This window comes from Dreissena polymorpha, chromosome 3, assembly GCF_020536995.1.
Source record: "Dreissena polymorpha isolate Duluth1 chromosome 3, UMN_Dpol_1.0, whole genome shotgun sequence".
Lineage (NCBI taxonomy): Eukaryota > Metazoa > Mollusca > Bivalvia > Myida > Dreissenidae > Dreissena > Dreissena polymorpha.
The window spans coordinates 140,883,561-140,901,593 of NC_068357.1; the positions used below are offsets into that span (position 1 = coordinate 140,883,561).

The following is an 18,033-nucleotide window of genomic DNA, read 5'->3' on the forward strand; positions in this document are numbered from 1 at the left end:
CTATAATAAGAATGGTGAATGATAAGTTACCCTTGCCAGTGTATCAATGCATCAGTGGGTCTGTCTTTGAAAGAATCCAAAAAGTTATACATTAGTGATGGCTTTATGACCTATGAACAAAATACTCGTTTTCAAACTGTAACAGAGAATAATGTATACTTAGATAATTTGTTGAAATGGAGGAAATGAAATGGAAGGAAAGAATATCAGAGGTTCTTTGATTTGAAAACCTTGTGTTTATTTAAACAATGGGGGGAATCACGTGGTCAGAATTGAGAAAACATGGCCGCCGATGCCTCGCTTAGATTGATAAATTGAGTGTTCAAACAGGTACATCTTCCTTATTATTTACTTGTTTTTAATCGGATAACGCCTATCATATGGCAAGCCGGAAGCGGTTTCATAGAGTATCAACCGTTTCCCTCTGGTTGGTCGGAGTGTGGAGATTACTCATGGAATATTTTGCGATTTCTTGAACCGTCAATTGCTGTTGTACACGCACTAACAATAATATCATTGTTTTCACAGTAATTAACACTGTTTAAGTACCAGTTGTGCATGTGGACGCATTGAAACTTACAAAAAATGGATACATCGATTGCTAATGGCGTTATTTTCAAGGTAGAGTTGAGTTTCGATTGTTTTTAACGATTGCTGTTGAGCACGCACATGGCTGTTGTACACGGACAACTTCTAGAACAACTGTTGTTAAGCACGCACATGTCAAGGAATACCGTTTTCTCCGCCGAACAAGTCTAAAACAACGTCGCATTGGCATGTTCTGATACATGTAGCGATACATACCTTATGCAAACGCACATAAAATGTTAATTCGTATACGAAATTGGCAATTTGGATCATCAAAATTTTATTTTCAATAGGAATTTCATAGCTAGCCTCTTTCAGTGTAGCTGCCTTTTGTACTGGCTTGCGAGTATTTGAAAATGTTGCTTTTCCTCCAGAGAGTTTTATTTATATTTTTTTGGATTGCTGTTTTTTGCTTGAAGAAATCGCTTTATGATATTGTCATTTAAGTGAATGTTCAATTGTTTTCAGAACAATTTTTCATGCTAAAGGGACAAGTACATATAAACATATAAAGACAGGATAACATTTTACCCTATTACTATACAGTTTGTGACCAACATAAAGGATGAATATGATTTGGAATTGGGCATGCATTTTAACAACTTGAAAATGTATTTTATTTCCTACAGATTGTGTACTGTGTTTTACGCCCTCAGAGATCAATTCATCAAGTATTTTTGCCAAAAGAATATTTATTTCGAGTGAATATACTTAACACATTTGATGATAAGTAGCATTTTTTTCGTCCCAGGTTAGTATTATCAAGAATATTCTTATTGAAATGATAGTCTTGCATTGGTCTCTTTTCAGTACTCGTTTTACATGAGCCGGATAGAGGACAGACTGTACATATAACCTCGAAGCGGACATAAAACCTTATAGCTAAAGACACCAACTCAGACACATTTCAATTTACAAGGTAACTAGTTTACAACAACAATCATCAATAAGCTTTGATCCTATAACTTCATTACAGTGGCAATATAAAGTTTAGGCCAGCGTGACCGCAGGTAAGTATTTCTGTAGTACTTTGCTAAAAATGCTATTAAATTATGAATAAGTACTGTAAATAAGCCATACCAGACATAGAATAACGTTTAATACGTATCAAATATGGTTTGGACACGATATTTATAGTCAAAATAGCAAGATGGTTTAATATGGACTTGGAAGCTGCCATCGTTGGGAAAATCAAGAGTGGGGTACAATTATTTAATCTACGAAACAAATGGTTAAAAAGTTATGTTTGAAATTACCGTTGTTTAACAAGTCTGTCATACAGTCTAAAGCCATTATCTGATCGAGCTGTTATTGTGGTAACAATCAGAAAATTGTATTGGTTTGACTGTTCATTCATTTGTCAAAATTTGGCAATATAACACTTAAGCCCCCCGCCAGAGGTGTGAATACATACTGAATGAACACAATGGGCTCATTCCGTGTGCATATCCAACCCTCTGGCGGGGGCAAAAGTGGTATTTTGCCCAAGATTTTATTATGTTTGGACTAAACTTCGATTATTGACGATTTTAACAGTGTAAGAATCAGTTTCCAATATTATATTTATACTGTACCGCATGTATAAAACACATAAGAACTTCAAAATATCTCTTGCTTTAACAAAGTTGACTCAATGGATCAAATAATATGATCTTAACAGAGATCGGGCAAGATGTGCATCAGCAGATACAGATGAACACCCAAGTTGCAACAGTAACAAGAAAGAGCCTCAGACTAAGTATGTATATATGTATGTATATAACTAATCGTGGACCTGGTTTCATTTATATTAGCTAAAAATTCAACTTTAAACTATATAATGACAATGTCATATTCTTTAAATTGAAATTATTTGCTAACAATGAAACGGACATACTGACCCAATAGAATCAGATCATTGTTTAACAATAACCATAATAAAATAGCTGATGGCTCTCAATAATCAAAATCATTCAGAACAATTCTTATCATTTGTGTAAGTAGTTAATAGAGTAAACCAAGAAAAACAAAAATATTTAAATATATACAGGTCACTGAGCGAGATGCAGATGGTGTACTATGCCAAACAGAACAGCTTGACACAAACATGAAAAGTTCTACGAAAGAATCACAGTACAGACTGATATTCTCATTTTAAAAAATCCAAAAATGAGTGAGTACAAATGAGGTTATTACCTGAACATTGTTTCAAAAATATTATATAGGCATTGAAATAATATATTTTGTTCACTTTTTGAATGTTTGTTCCAATGCTGTTAAACCCGCATAAACAAACAAGGAACCAAACTATCAGTGTATGACTCCGAGAAATACAAGCACAAATATAAAGAAAACATTTATATTTAATCTGTTAATTTCCTATGTAAAGTAATTTGCGACAATGGTATCTCTAACTCTTCTCGCATCCGATACAGCCTGCAATATATCTCCCTTGGCAACCTCTTCTAAAGGTTCCGGATCCACTGCTGGTTCCCCCACATCAACCGCAGATTATGAAGAACAGCACAGGCAATGATGATGCGGCTAACCTTGGCAGGCTTCATTCTAATCTGTTATAAACAAAAATTGGAGGAATACCATTGAAAAATAATGTTACATCAAAAGTCATTGTTAAAAATGTTGTCAAATTTGTCCCCAATGCTTGATGCAGAGTAAACAGTAACAGCTATTTTTTACCGAGTGTAACAATTTACTAATATCTTATGTATTTCTTATGAGCTCTAACAGATACACAAAAACATATCTAAAAATGTTTTAATTGTTTTAGCTGGCATTCAGTAATGTATCAGTACTTTACAGTAAAGTTGTGTATACTGCTGTTACATTGACTTGTTCAATATGTCAAAATCAGTTACATTTATTCATATTTAGAATATTCAGCATATTTTCCGTCTATAAGTAAGTTGAATTTAAGAACTGAAATGTGTCTATGGCATGCAAAAATAATGTTAAGTTATTTATAACTTTTTTTCCAACTTTAGACTTGATATGCCTAGAAATATATGATGATGTCAATTTCGATTAAAAATCTTTGTTGATTAAATACATTTTATTTTATAATCTGAAATAAATTTTATCATTAATAATATAAACAATGTCCTTACATACCTCACCATGAAGGATATGAAAGGTTCGCTTCCAAACCCCGAAGGCCCTTTCAATACTGTTTGGTGCCTATGTGAGCAGTTTTGTACTTTTCCTGAGCTTCTGACTCTGTGAAAACAGTTATAAATATGTTGATAGTATTAATACTGAACTATTTTATTGGAAAAGTGTTGGTACTTGGAGAATCAAGGAAAATATATTTCATGATTATATGTGTTGAGTATATGCTTAGCATACATGAAAGTTGTTTTGTGTGTTTCGATTTGTTTTGCAGTTTATTGGGAAAAAAACACGGCAATTTTCAACCAAAATGTGTGTTTTGCTGGATACATAAGATATGTATCGCTACATGTACCGGAACATGCCAATGCGACGTTGTTTTAGACTTATTCTGCTGAGAAAACGGTATTCTTTTACATGTGCGTGCTCAACAACAGTTGTTATAGAAGTTGTCCGTGTACAACAGCCATGTGCGTGCTCAACAGCAATCGTTAAAAACAATCGAAACTCAACTTTACCTTGAAAATAACGCCATTAGCAATCGATGTATCCATTTTTTGTAAGTTTCAATGCGTCCACATGCACAACTGGTACTTAAACAGTGCTAATTATTGTGAAAACAGTGATATTATTGTTAGTGCGTGTACAACAGCAATTGACGGTTCAAGAAATCGCAAAATATTCCATGAGTAATCTCCACACTCCGACCAACCAGAGGGAAACGGTTGATACTCTATGAAACCGCTTCCGGCTGGCCATATGATAGGCGTTATCCGATTAAAAACAAGTAAGTAATAAGAAAGATGTACCTGTTTGAACACTCAATTTTTCAATCTAAGCGAGGCATCGGCGGCCATGTTTTCTCAATTCTGACCACGTGATTCCCCCCATTGTTAAAGTGCACTCTTGATTTTAAAAAACAATTTTTACTTGATTGATATTTCAGATATTTACTTCAAAATTATCTGTTGAAATACAAGACACAATAAAACTGATTAATTTCTTTTAAATAATGATCAAACTGTAAAAAGCACGATTGTAAGAATGCTGCACTTCAAATCCTGTCCCAGGTTTGACGTCCAGCCTGGCCACAAAACTTGGGTGGGATCGGTCAAGAAATCTTTCCTTAGATTATTTACTCTTTCCTCTGATACAGGTCTTTTTCCTCTGATACAAGTCAAGTGTTTGTCAGTTGGCATATTAACTCTTTCCCACTCAGAAGCAAAGTGAAAATGACTATGTGCAAACATAGTGCAAACAGCATAAAATGTGCAAACTATGTGCAAACAGCATAAAACGCAGTCTGTTCAGGTTTCATGCTGTTTGCTGCTCATCAGTATCTAAGGGTTGGAAATAAAGTCTTTAAAATTTGAAACTAGTAAGGTCTTTAATCAAAGGTTACTCTCTTAGGGACTACAAATGCGTGAAAATACATATCTAAGTGATAAAGGGTTAAGGATGTACAATTAGAAGTGGTAAACCAGCTAACTTATTAAAATATATATTTCATTAATTGGTCACAGTGATATGACTGAAAATTGTTAAAAATGAGGACAAATCTAATTATTACCTGATGTCTTATATAAATGATATTTAATTATTTTTTGCTATTTCCTCGTCGAAAAAGAAATTTGCAATGTTTTAAACTGTTACCGGTGAATATCGAACTGTTGACTGGTCAACAGTTTGAACTGTTGCCCGCTGAAATAATGACGTCATTTCGTCGAAAAAATGACGTCATTTCACAGTTAAACAGTCAAAATTATTTATTTTATCGATTACTGTTGTGTGTAAATAAAAAGTTAGTTTGCTGTTATTTCTATGTTGGAAATTTGATCAGGTAATAAAACACGTATTTCATGGATGCTTGGTGAACAGTCAAAACTGTTGCCCCAACAGTACCAAAGTCATCCCTGATACCTTGGGAAACAGTTTTGACTGTTCATCGCGCATCCATGAAATAAGTGTATACTACGAAAATAAATAAAAAAACTCCACCTGCTACAAAGATGTTCTCATTCTGGCACTTTATATCACAGGTAATTTCACACCGGGGTGGTAATGGAGGGCACTGGTAACTCCTGCAACACGATAACAAAGTTCCAGTGGCCAATCATTGCTTCAAATTACCACCAATATATAAAATGAGCTTAAATAAATAGGCTTGAACGCATATCTTAGAACTAATGAACAAAATGAACAAGTGATTGCCAAGCAATATTGCCCCCTACCGCTGAAACTCCACCATTGCCAGAATGTTTTTTTAATTTTTATTTGTTGCCATAGCAACCATATTTCTTGACGTAGGAACAAAATGAAATGACGTGCATAATCTCCATATTGCCATCATTCCATGGAAACATGAATAGATGGCAATATGGAGATTATGCACGTCATAAGTTTCATGAAAAAATATGAAGAACTTTTAAAGTTATTGCAGTATCCAGAAAACCACCATTTTCAGAAGTATTTCTAGTCTATTTGTTGCCATAGCAACCAGAATTTTTGACGTAGGAACGACATGAAATGACGTGCATAATGTCCATATTGCATCTATCCATGTTTCTAGTTTCATTAAAAAATATTAAGAACTTTAAAAGTTATCGCAGGATCCAGAAAAGTGTGACAGACTGACAGACTGACTGACTGACAGACTGAGCAAACACCATAAGTCCCATCCAGTGACAATAAATAAGCTTGAACTCATATCTTAGAACTAATGAACAAAATGAACAATATCAATGAACAAAATGTATGATTTTACCTCATAAACTCTTCATCTTTCATTTCTTCTATGGCCTTGCCGACGTTAGCTCGATTGTACACCGAGTCGGCAGATTTTTTGTTGTAACGACGATCTTTCTTACGCTTTCGAAATGCCTCGTTGTTAGTTGAACTCAATCTGAGTGGAAAAACAACCTTTCAAAGCTGATTAAGGAACACAAATATCTTCCATGTACCTTACGGTCATTTAAAATATGAAGCATTATTTTATTTTTGCTTTTTCTTAAAAATGATTCCTTGTAAAGGAGAACATAGCTTTAAACTTTAAACAGTGAAAAGGAGAAGTATTTAGAGTGAATATGATTTTTTTAGTACAGACTGAATGGCTGGATACTGTATTTCTATGGATGTATATGTATATTGAGCAGGTGAAACTTCAGTCATTCTGAAGGCTAGTCAAGGGGCTTTATTCCTCCAGCATTGGATAATTATACTGAAGGCTAGTCAAGGGGTTTCATTCATCCAGCATTGGATAATTATACTGAAGGCTTGTCAAGGGGCTTCATTCCTCCAGCATTGGACAATTATACTGAAGGCTTGTCAAGGGGCTTCATTCCTCCAGCATTGGATAATTATACTGAAGGCTAGTCAAGGGACTTCATTCCTCCAGCATTGGATAATTATACTGAAGGCTTGTCAAGGGGCTTCATTCCTCCAGCATTGGATAATTATACTGAAGGCTAGTCAAGGGGCTTCATTCCTCCAGCATTGGATAATTATACTGAAGGCTAGTCAAGGGACTTCATTCCTCCAGCATTGGATAATAATACTGAAGGCTTGTCAAGGGGCTTCATTCCTCCAGCATTGGATAATTATACTGAAGGCTTGTCAAGGGGTTTCATTCCTCCAGCATTGGATAATTATACTGAAGGCTTGTCAATGGGTTTCATTCCTCCAGCATTGGATAATTATACTGAAGGCTTGTCAAGGGACTTCATTCCTCCAGCATTGGATAATTATACTGAAGGCTAGTCAAGGGGCTTCATTCCTCCAGCATTGGATAATTATACTGAAGGCTAGTCAAGGGGCTTCATTCCTCCAGCATTGGATAATTATACTGAAGGCTAGTCAAGGGACTTCATTCCTCCAGCATTGGATAATTATACTGAAGGCTAGTCAAGGGACTTCATTCCTCCAGCATTGGATAATTATACTGAAGGCTTGTCAAGGGGTTTCATTCCTCCAGCATTGGATAATTATACTGAAGGCTTGTCAAGGGACTTCATTCCTCCAGCTTTGGATAATGATACTGAAGGCTTGTCAAGGGATTTCATTCCTCCAGCAATGGATAATTATACTGAAGGCTTGTCAAGGGGTTTCATTCCTCCAGCATTGGATAATTATACTGAAGGCTAGTCAAGGGACTTCATTCCTCCAGCATTGGATAATTATACTGAAGGCTTGTCAAGGGGTTTCATTCCTCCAGCATTGGATAATTATACTGAAGGCTTGTCAAGGGGTTTCATTCCTCCAGCATTGGATAATTATACTGAAGGCTAGTCAAGGGGCTTCATTCCTCCAGCATTGGATAATTATACTGAAGGCTAGTCAAGGGGCTTCATTCCTCCAGCATTGGATAATTATACTGAAGGCTAGTCAAGGGGCTTCATTCCTCCAGCATTGGATAATTATACTGAAGGCTTGTCAAGGGGCTTCATTCCTCCAGCATTGGATAATTATACTCTTCATTCCTCCAGCATTGGATAATTATACTCTTCATTCCTCCAGCATTGGATAATTATACTCTTCATTCCTCCAGCATTGGATAATTATACTCTTCATTCCTCAAGCATTGGATAATTATACTCTTCATTCCTCCAGCATTGGATAATTATACTCTTCATTCCTCCAGCATTGGATAATTATACTCTTCATTCCTCCAGCATTGGATAATTATACTCTTCATTCCTCAAGCATTGGATAATTATACTCTTCATTCCTCCAGCATTGGATAATTATACTCTTCATTCCTCAAGCATTGGATAATTATACTCTTCATTCCTCCAGCATTGGATAATTATACTCTTCATTCCTCAAGCATTGAATAATTATACTCTTCGCTTAGGTCAAAGCTAAACATTCTGCAGATAAGAGAATGAAAAGATAAATGACATATATCTTATTTAACCCTTTGCATGCTGGGAAATTTGTCGTCTGCTAAAATGTCTTCTGCTGAATTTCTAAAATTAGCATTTTCTTCGATTTATTTTTAAAGAATATTATCAGAATAGCAAACAGTTTGGATCCTGATGAGACGCCACGTTCTGTGGCGTCTCATCTGGATCCAAACTGTTTGCAAAGGCCTTCAAAATTCGGTTCCTGCACTGAAAGGGTTAACTTGTTTGCATACATATTCACTACATTGAGTTTCCCCTTCCAAAGAACTCAATGTGGAGTTGAACGGTTGAACAAAAAGCACTGACTTACAAGAAACTGCATTCTCTATTGGACTCCTTATAGTCAAATGTGAGTGTTATATCAAACAAGCTCTGAAAGAAACAAAACATGGACATGTTAAAATATCCATGGGGACATTTCTTACATACATAGAATTTCTAACCTCTCACAATATTTATGCAGCTGAGTTTCATTAAAATGTTTTCAAATAAAAACTACTTCTCTGAGGTTGACTATGCAACCACATCGAAAAAAAAATGAATACCAAATATTGTTTGACATAATAAGTTTAGGCCAATTTTACATTGTGAGTTCCAAAAAAACAATAACTCTGGGTATTGTAACATTACTTGGTAAAATTGATAAGTTTGTTACACCTGCAATAAATTATTTATGAATTCACAAAATATTTCAAATGAAAACTTTATTAACTGGCTCATATGAAACATTGCAATAAACCAATAAGGAAATAATTCATTAATTATTTTTAAAGAAAGACAAGAAAACTAACTTTGGCATCAAAAGGGGCTTTCAGTTTTTGGCCAAGAATAGGACCATTTCTCCACTTCCACACATCTTTGATTGGGGCAACATCAGAATCTTTCTTGTCATCATACAGATGCCTGAAAGCATGTGTTAACAAGACTTACAACAGCCCTAGGATTTTCTATTGAATAACACATTACTTCAAAATAGGTTACATGTTAACATTTCATGATATATATTCCCAAATTAGCACGTTCTTCCAAAATGATTTGAGGGTACTTACTTGAATTTTTGTTTCATATGCTGTAATATGGCATGCTGCAAATAAACATACCACCATTTAAATGAAATGTCCATAACAATGATATGGACAAAATAAAACTATGAACATGTCTTTTTATTTAACTCACCTAACTTTGTCAAAATTCAGCATTATATAGAACAAAACCATTTACATTTCTTTTAAAAGTTACTCATAACTCCCAATATTAAAAGTCTAAATGGTCAGAGGTAATATTTGCATTCGAAGAAAATAACTTAAGCATTGTTGAATAACACTGTAAGGGATCAAAGCTAACTTTTTACAAAAGTACATTGGTAGACCAGCCAAATAGTAAGTAGCCCAGAATCAAGTAAAATAACTGTCATGAATTTACAGGGGTCTCAATCTTCAATTTTTAGGGCCGAAATGCGGATCCCATTCCCCCTATGAAAACGTATATATTTTTCGCCCAGTTAAGACTAAACTTCCTCCATAGAGTGATTAAAACCATAAACAAACTTTTGTGTATTTTGAGATTCAGTTTTTTCAGCCATGAAGTATTTTGATAAATAAAAGATAAATTTTAAAATGACATACAACTTACATGTGCTGATATACCAAAAAAATAAAAAAAAATATAATCGATTTAATTAAAAAGAATGTTTGGGCTTGTTTTATGACAAACAACGCTTAAATTCCCCCACCTGAGGATACAGGTACTCTTCTCCCAAAGGAAGAGAGACCCCTGATTTATGCATCACACTTTTTTAAACATAAACTGATTAAATGCCTGAAATCAGTTTCAAGCTTTTTTTAAAGCTACCCACTTGGAAGGACAACCAAATAAAAGAAGAGTTGCCTGGACTTCAATCTCCTCGATTCCAGACGTAAGGGCAGCCACTTATTTCTAGTCCTGATCGTCCTACTATATCAATACATATATTATTGTTCACCACATATCATGTATAAAGGAGTACCTCTCTGAGGATAATGCACACAGGAAGCATCAGCGAACACAGATAACCTGTGTACTGAAAGCCTTCATCATCTATGGTCTTCTTTATCTAAATGAGTATCAATTAGTATTCATGGTCAGTGAGTAAACAAAAGAAATATAATATTGATTTTAAATGGTTTAATTGCATCAGTTTTATAAGAAAAAACATGTTGGTTCCTTATACCCTAACCTACATTAAGATGTACATGAGTATTGGTACACATGTTTGCTATAACAAATGATAATAAGACTGGAACAAGAACATTTAAGGGTTTGTTATAATCTGATACAGGTTACTTATTCAATCTCAAAACAAGAAACAAAACAAAATACCATACACAGACCTGGTCTAAGAAGGTTTCATCTGCAAACTGTCCCAGCACCCCAAGACATACCACACAGGTGTTTCTGGAACTACCTTCAACCTGTGACTGATTTTTACCATTGGATATCTCGATGCCTAATGTTTTCTCCTTCACCGCATCACTTTCTGCTGGTAATTTGTGGTCACTTTCTGATGTATCAATTCCATTTGATTCTAATTTATTATGTTTTCTAAACTTGTCTATGACACATGTGATTTCCTGAAAAACAGAGACAAAGATAATCAAGCTGCTCTTAAAATAAAATCTTAAGAATAGCTCGACTTAATGCATAGCATGTTTCAGCATTTCTACTAAATCATCAAATAGCTAAATGTATTAAAACCCAAATATATGTTCTGATTATTTGCATCCAGAAAAAATCTGTCGTAAAAGAACACCTTCAATCTCATTTAAATTTTTTGTATACTTGATTAAATGACTTACATAAAGCTAGGGGTACGTGTTAACCTGTGCACTTAATTGTGCAAACAGTTCGTTCATCAAATGTAAAAAATAACATTTACTATGTTATATTTAGAATACTGTTACCCTATATGCATACATGAATGAGTTAATTCAGAAAGGAAACCATGCATGAGACTGGCACAAATTCTTTAAGCAGACCACTTGAAATATAAAAATTCACAGCTAAGTACACTGCAACGTGGATATATCGCGGTTGTTGAGGTCCAAAGATCGAGAGCGCGATATATTTGGCGCATGATATAACTCAAGAAATGTCTAATTTAATTGTAATTTGTCAAATTTCCCCAATGTTTTCATTTTATAGATGGCGCTGCTACATATTTGTATCGTAATAATTGCAAACCAATTCTTAGATGAACATTTTCATAACTACATACGTATCTGTGTAAGTTTTGTCATTAAAAAAAAAAAAAAAGAGTGTAAATTATATTTTTTATTTTCAGGTACAATCGCTCGCGATTCAGCTTAAAAGAAGAATTCTTACCGTTAAAAATGTATAAAATATAATTGTGCATACATTCAAATTTACCCTTATAAATAGTCTTTTAGAATACGTAGGCAGCATGCCACTATTGTTTACAGCTGTTTTCCATTTGATATTTTATATATATGCAGTTCCAAAACAGCGGACAAGATGATTTGTTTAATAAAGCATATGTACATGTTTATTTATATGGCGTTCATATGCACATATTCAAAGAATGACCAGTTGCGAAATTTAACGATTTATATACCATGAAAAATGCCATTATTACCTATGATTTGACCTTAATTGGTTACTTCTTAAGTGTTAAAAACAACCAAGGCCATGTGCAAACAACACTGTCACTAATCGGCTGTTTTCATAGTGAGCCGCGAAATATAGGGTGTAAATACTAGCTAGAACCGGTTTTTTGCTTAAGTTAGCGAATTCTCAGATTAAAACATGCCATTTAGTGATCATGCTTGTCGGATTTTTGGGAGCCATAGTCTAACCGCGATATATTGGACAGGGTGATATACCGGTCCGCGATATATCAGCGTTATAGTGTATGTTCACTTTTGTGCAGGCATTCAAAGTCAAAACGAATGTACTTTACATTGTAGTCTCCCCTGTAAGTATACATGTCTTTTGCCCCGAGATATCGAAGTGTGCATCTTGAACAACAACCACATTTGATCAGTTCTTCTGCAACTTTCTTAAAATCTTCTTCTTCAAAGGGAAAAAGATCCATTTTGATAGCAACTTTCTGACTGAAAGGAAAACAGGAAGTACATTGTATGTAACTATTCATCAGCAAATTTCAAACACATTTCGCTAAGAGTGCTCTCCTGACTGAGCTAACTGGGCCGCCACACAACTTCTCCCCTAACGTGACATACATATTACCTATAAAATGCATGTTACCAAATTTCTTTCAGACATGTGTCTGCTGATCATATGCCACCCCTGTATAATTTTTGTAAGGCTCGCAAACACCTTCTTAGACATATGCCACCTGCTTTACCTTATTATTCACCATGGGTACCAGGCCTTTTGTTATTTCAGCAAAAATTACCATAGTATTTAATCAGGGTTATCCTATTTTATGTTACATACGTTTATTTCCACCAAAATTTTATAAATTTGGTAACCAAAGATTTTTTTTAGATTTCAATTGTCATCAAAACAGTTAACTTGTAAAACAAGGGCTGTTTGTAAAACATGCATGCCCCCCATATGGGCTGTCCATTGTAGTGGCAGCCATTGTGTAAATACGATTTTTGTCACTGTGACCTTGACCTATGACCTAGTGACCTGAAAATCAATAGGGGTCATCTGCGGGTCACGATCAATGTACCTATGAAGTTTCATGTTCCTAGGCAAAAGCGTTCTTGAGTACCCGGTAATCATCCGAAAATCATTTTACTATTTCGGGTCACCGTGACCTTGACCTTGTGACCTCAAAATCAATAGGGGTCATCTGCAAGTCATGATCAATCTACCTATGAAGTTTCATGATCCTAGGCATATGCGTTCTTGAGTTTTCATCTGAAAACCATTTTACTATTTCGGGTCACCGTGACCTTGACCTTTGACCTCAAAATCAATAGGGGTCATCTGCGAGTCATGATCAATCTACCCATGAAGTTTCATGATCCTAGGCGTATGCGTTATTGAGTTATCATCAGGAAACCATTTTACTATTTCGGGTCACCATGACCTTGACCTTTGACCTAGTGACCTCAAAATCAATAGGGGTCATCTGCAAGTCATGATCAATCTAGCCATGAAGTTTCATGATCCTAGGCGTATGCGTTCTTGAGTTATCATTCAAAAACCATTTTACTATTTCTGGTCACCGTGACCTTGACCTTTGACCTAGTGACCTCGAAATCAATAGGGGTCATCTGCGAGTCATGATCAATGTACCTATGAAGTTTCATGATCCTAGGCCCAAGCGTTCTTGAGTTATCGTCTGACAACCACCTGGTGGACGGACTGACAGACCGACCGACCGACAGATTGACATGAGCAAAGCAATATACCCCCTCTTCTTCGAAGGGGGGCATAAAAATGTAATGCTTCACTTTTATATTTTGTTTAAAGTGATATTATGCGCATCTAACAGTATATGCTATGTTTATAGTTGTCTATCGCAACCGTTGTTTATTGTTGGTGTTTTCACTTCATATGCACTTATATTTGTTAATTCAGCATCAACATACTAAAACAATATCCCGGAAAGAGAAAAATAATGCATTTGAATATCAACCGTACTTTCGTTTGACAACTGATCATGCATGTTCGATGTGAACCTAAATTTAGTTTTAGTGCAGATTTGTTCTTACGACACAATTTTGTTTTACGGATCATTTCGACTTAGAGGACTGGGTGAGTCACACAAGAATATCGAATATAAAATATATTTTTAAAAACAACTGGTAGCAAGATGAGTTGCAGATAATTGGTCAGTAACCACATTTTAACTAACTCTTTTGACCTGTTAATTCTTTTCAGCTCAATTCAACAGTGAAAAATGCCCATATCACATTAACAATATGTAAACAGTAAAAAGCCATAGATTTTATAATAACATTAATATTTCATAATTTTAAAAGTTGCTTTTTAGGGGTTCAAACATTATGCTATTGATTGGTTCCAGTGGGTGTTTCATTCGCCTTTGGGGCGAAAATGTTAAGGGATGAAATATCTAGGAATGACAGGTCTTGAGGGCAAAACTTCTTAACAGCTTGAGCAATACAGCATTGAAACAGACAATTAGCCACTCGCAAATTTAAACTTTGAATCTGCCGCATAGGCTGTATCTGTCATACATTGTATTCCGGTGGAGAAAGCTATCCAGAAACGGGCCCCTATCCGCAGATCCACATGTTGTAATTTTGGACCAGCTCCGAGTGGAGTATGCCGTATATGCGAAATAAATGTGCGAAGCATTTTCATTCACACATAACGTAGGTATTTACAATCATTACTTTATATACATACCTATTGACTTTGATACGTTTATCTTATTTCAAAACACAAAATTTGTGTCTTCGAAACTAAGGATAAATGGCTCTATATTAAAAATCATGGTCTCGCAACATAAAAAATATCCAAGTAAAATTTCCCCCAATTCGAAAACACATAGTCTTTGACATTCATGTTAAACACACACACACACCTCGAAATACTTGTTATGCGATTCTTTTCATTGCTGACATTAGCAGTTTAGCAATAGAAAAGTAATCATGTCGGACAGCAGTCGCCGTTCGACCGCTGCTCAATTTTTTGAGGAAGAAGATAAAGAATCGATAAAAATATCGGTTTATGATAAGGTTTGTATAGAGCAAATACGTCTGAAACCAGATTTAATTAATGTTCCAACATAATATTGTCGAAATTGTAAAAAACAAATTTTGAAAAGGGACGTAACTCGGAGATTAGACATTTGAGAATCTGTTGTTTTCAGAGATTAGAGTCTATAGAAGTTATAGTAAATGGCCATTGCTTTGAATTCTTTTTCCTTTGCTAAATGGCTCTTGATTTAAATTTAAAAAAGTATATATAATAATTTTCTCCAGCAAAACCTTTGACATGTGTGGCAATATGTTTACTTCTCAGGGTTACAGTATACTATATTTTCAATAAAACTGATGTCTTCCTGATCATCATTTTCATGTACTGACATGAGGAATATTCCCAACAATTTGTATATGATTCATTTTGTCTGCTGGATGTGCAATTTAATAGGACCACAGGGATTAAACATCTCACATACATTGGGTTATTGTTATTTCATTATTGTTGCTATGTCAGAATAAAAAACAGACCAAATTCTGTTACAAGAACCACCCACATCTGAAATAATCTTCCAGAAGATGTTGAGTACGGCAGGTCTGCTGTCCCCAATCCAAAATTAATAAAGCATACCACTTTGTCAAAAACATGTTACTTAATATCTTCTCTGTATATCCAACCACTTGGCAATACAATAAGATTGTGTCCAGTACAGGCAGAAAACATAATAAGACAGTTAATGCATCTGATTGCAAAGTAGCCCTTATTTGCATTTCAGGTCGTGGATTTGCTGAATCAAGCATCATTGATTGCTAAAGAAAATGATAAAGTTGGAATACTAAAACAGGTATCAGTTTTGAGGAAATAATACTATTGGTCAGTGATTATATAATGCTTATTTCATGTGTGGTCCAGTAATTGAGATGCATGTTATAATTGGTTTTAAAATTATATGTATGTAAAATAACAATAAATCTATGAGTTTATGAAGCAGTTAAGTAAGGAATTACAAAATATGCAGCCAAATATTGATGTTAATCATTCACAGGAAATCTTGGTCCAGACTTAGATCAATGTGTTGTATATATATATTATAGTTAAGTTGTATTTATATTATAGTTAAAGTAACATTACTACTCTACTCAAAATCAACGAAATTTTCGTACAATATTTCGTAAAATAAAGCTAAACAATTTAAAATGATTGTTCTTTATGGCCATTGTCAAAATTTCAACGCCAGATGTGGTCTGGTAAAATAGATGTTTGTGGACACAAAATGCTCGTTTTTGTCCCCTACTGATTTCACCGGAGGGGACTTATGGTTTTCGCTCTGTGTGTCCGTCGGTCCGTCAGTCTGTCACACTTTTCTGGATCCTGCGATAACTTTGAAAGTTCTCCATATTTTTTCATGAAACTTGAAACATGGACAGATGGCAATATGGAGATTATGCATGTCATTTCATTTTGTTCCTACGTCAAGAATTCTGGTTTCTTTGGCAACAAATAGACTATAAATACTTATGAAAATCGTGAATCCTGCACACTTTTCTGGATCCTGCGATAACTTTAAAAGTTCTTCATATTTTTTCATGAAACTTGAAACATGAATAGATGGCAATAATAACATTATGCACGTCAATTCATTTTCTTCCTATGTCAAAAATTCTGGTTGCTGTGGCAACAAGTAAAAAATAAAAATGCTGACAATGGTGGAGATGGTACAGGTTTTTTTTCCAACTTTTTGGGAAGATAGCCCATGGCTTTGGAATTGGGAATTTTATCAGCATTTTCATGAAATTGGGAAAATAAATTCATTAGCCTTTTTTTCCACACAAAAAGTCCACTGATTAGGGAAATACTAAATTTGATATAACTCTTAATAATCATTTTAAATAGAAGAACAAAATCATATAATACTTTATTAGATGTAATTTAATTAAAATTGAGATAAAATACGCATAAGACTTCTTATTTTTTTATTTTTTTTTTGGAAATTGGGAATTTTTCGCCACATTTTGGGGGAAAAGTATACTTTTTGAGATTGGGAACATAGCCGAATTTCGGCTATAATCGAGCCAAAGAAAACCCTGCGGTTGGGGACATTTATTGCTTGGCAATAGTCTTGTTATTATTGTTTTAACATGGTACCATTTTAGTGTTTGTGTGTCGTATCAATAGATATATTCCCAGGAAATTTACATGGAATTTATTGTGGTTACAAATAAATAAAAACGAGCATTTTGTATCAACAAAAATCTATGTAATCATACCACATCTAGCGTTTAAATTGTTTCTATTGCTATATGAACATTGATTGTTTAGGTGTTAACTTTATTTTACGAAATACTTTATTTTTACGAAATTTTCATTGATTTTGAGTGTTATAGAGACTTTAAGTATTGTTAATTTAAATGGATTTTTATTTCAGGTCCAAGAGCTTATTATTAAGAAGGACTCAAATCTGCTGGACAACTTTTTTGATGTAAGAAAGAAACATCAATACCTTTATTAAAGCCGTTTGAATAATGAATCATGTCTTGGAAAATTGACATTTGCATCAGCATTTCTGTAAAAAATGTATTTAGAAATGCTTCTTTATCTAAATAAATACTAGAAAAGCAATTAAGCAAAAGAATACTATTAACAGTAACTACATTTCTACTTGGTGTGCGTGATATGTTTATGGTAAAAGCACAACCTTCGAGTGTTTGAATTTTTTTTCAGGAAATGATTGCTTTCCAGACAGGATCAGTTGATGTAAAAAAGTTTGTCATTGGGTTCATGGAAGAAGCCTGGTAAG

At 34.5% G+C, this 18,033-nt stretch overlaps 2 protein-coding genes across 5 annotated transcripts in view; one reads left to right on the top strand and one right to left on the bottom strand.

Annotated features, from left to right (window-relative positions):
• Positions 1-15,208, bottom strand: part of LOC127871697 (tRNA pseudouridine synthase Pus10-like) — a 37,961-nt gene extending 22,753 nt beyond the window's left edge. The window contains exons 1-9 of one of the 3 annotated variants that reach the window (XM_052414826.1): positions 15,118-15,208; positions 12,550-12,703; positions 10,964-11,203; positions 10,600-10,686; positions 9,644-9,678; positions 9,386-9,497; positions 8,905-8,966; positions 6,458-6,595; positions 5,692-5,774 (exon numbers count right to left, since the gene is read on the bottom strand). In XM_052414826.1, the coding sequence (XP_052270786.1) occupies positions 5,692-5,774; positions 6,458-6,595; positions 8,905-8,966; positions 9,386-9,497; positions 9,644-9,678; positions 10,600-10,686; positions 10,964-11,203; positions 12,550-12,684 (892 nt within the window). In that variant the 5' untranslated portion in view covers positions 12,685-12,703; positions 15,118-15,208. Of the gene's footprint in view, positions 1-5,691; positions 5,775-6,457; positions 6,596-8,904; positions 8,967-9,385; positions 9,498-9,643; positions 9,679-10,599; positions 10,687-10,963; positions 11,204-11,640; positions 11,800-12,549; positions 12,704-14,767; positions 14,857-15,117 lie in introns of those variants that run through there. The other 2 variants (XM_052414827.1, XM_052414828.1) reach the window with 2 other exon arrangements.
• Positions 14,991-18,033, top strand: part of LOC127871694 (symplekin-like) — a 34,551-nt gene continuing 31,508 nt past the window's right edge. The window contains exons 1-4 of one of the 2 annotated variants that reach the window (XM_052414824.1): positions 14,991-15,271; positions 16,012-16,080; positions 17,662-17,715; positions 17,958-18,028. In XM_052414824.1, coding sequence (XP_052270784.1) covers positions 15,185-15,271; positions 16,012-16,080; positions 17,662-17,715; positions 17,958-18,028 — 281 coding nt within the window. In that variant the 5' untranslated portion in view covers positions 14,991-15,184. The remainder of the gene's footprint in view (positions 15,272-16,011; positions 16,081-17,661; positions 17,716-17,957; positions 18,029-18,033) is intronic. The other variant, XM_052414823.1, reaches the window with a different exon arrangement.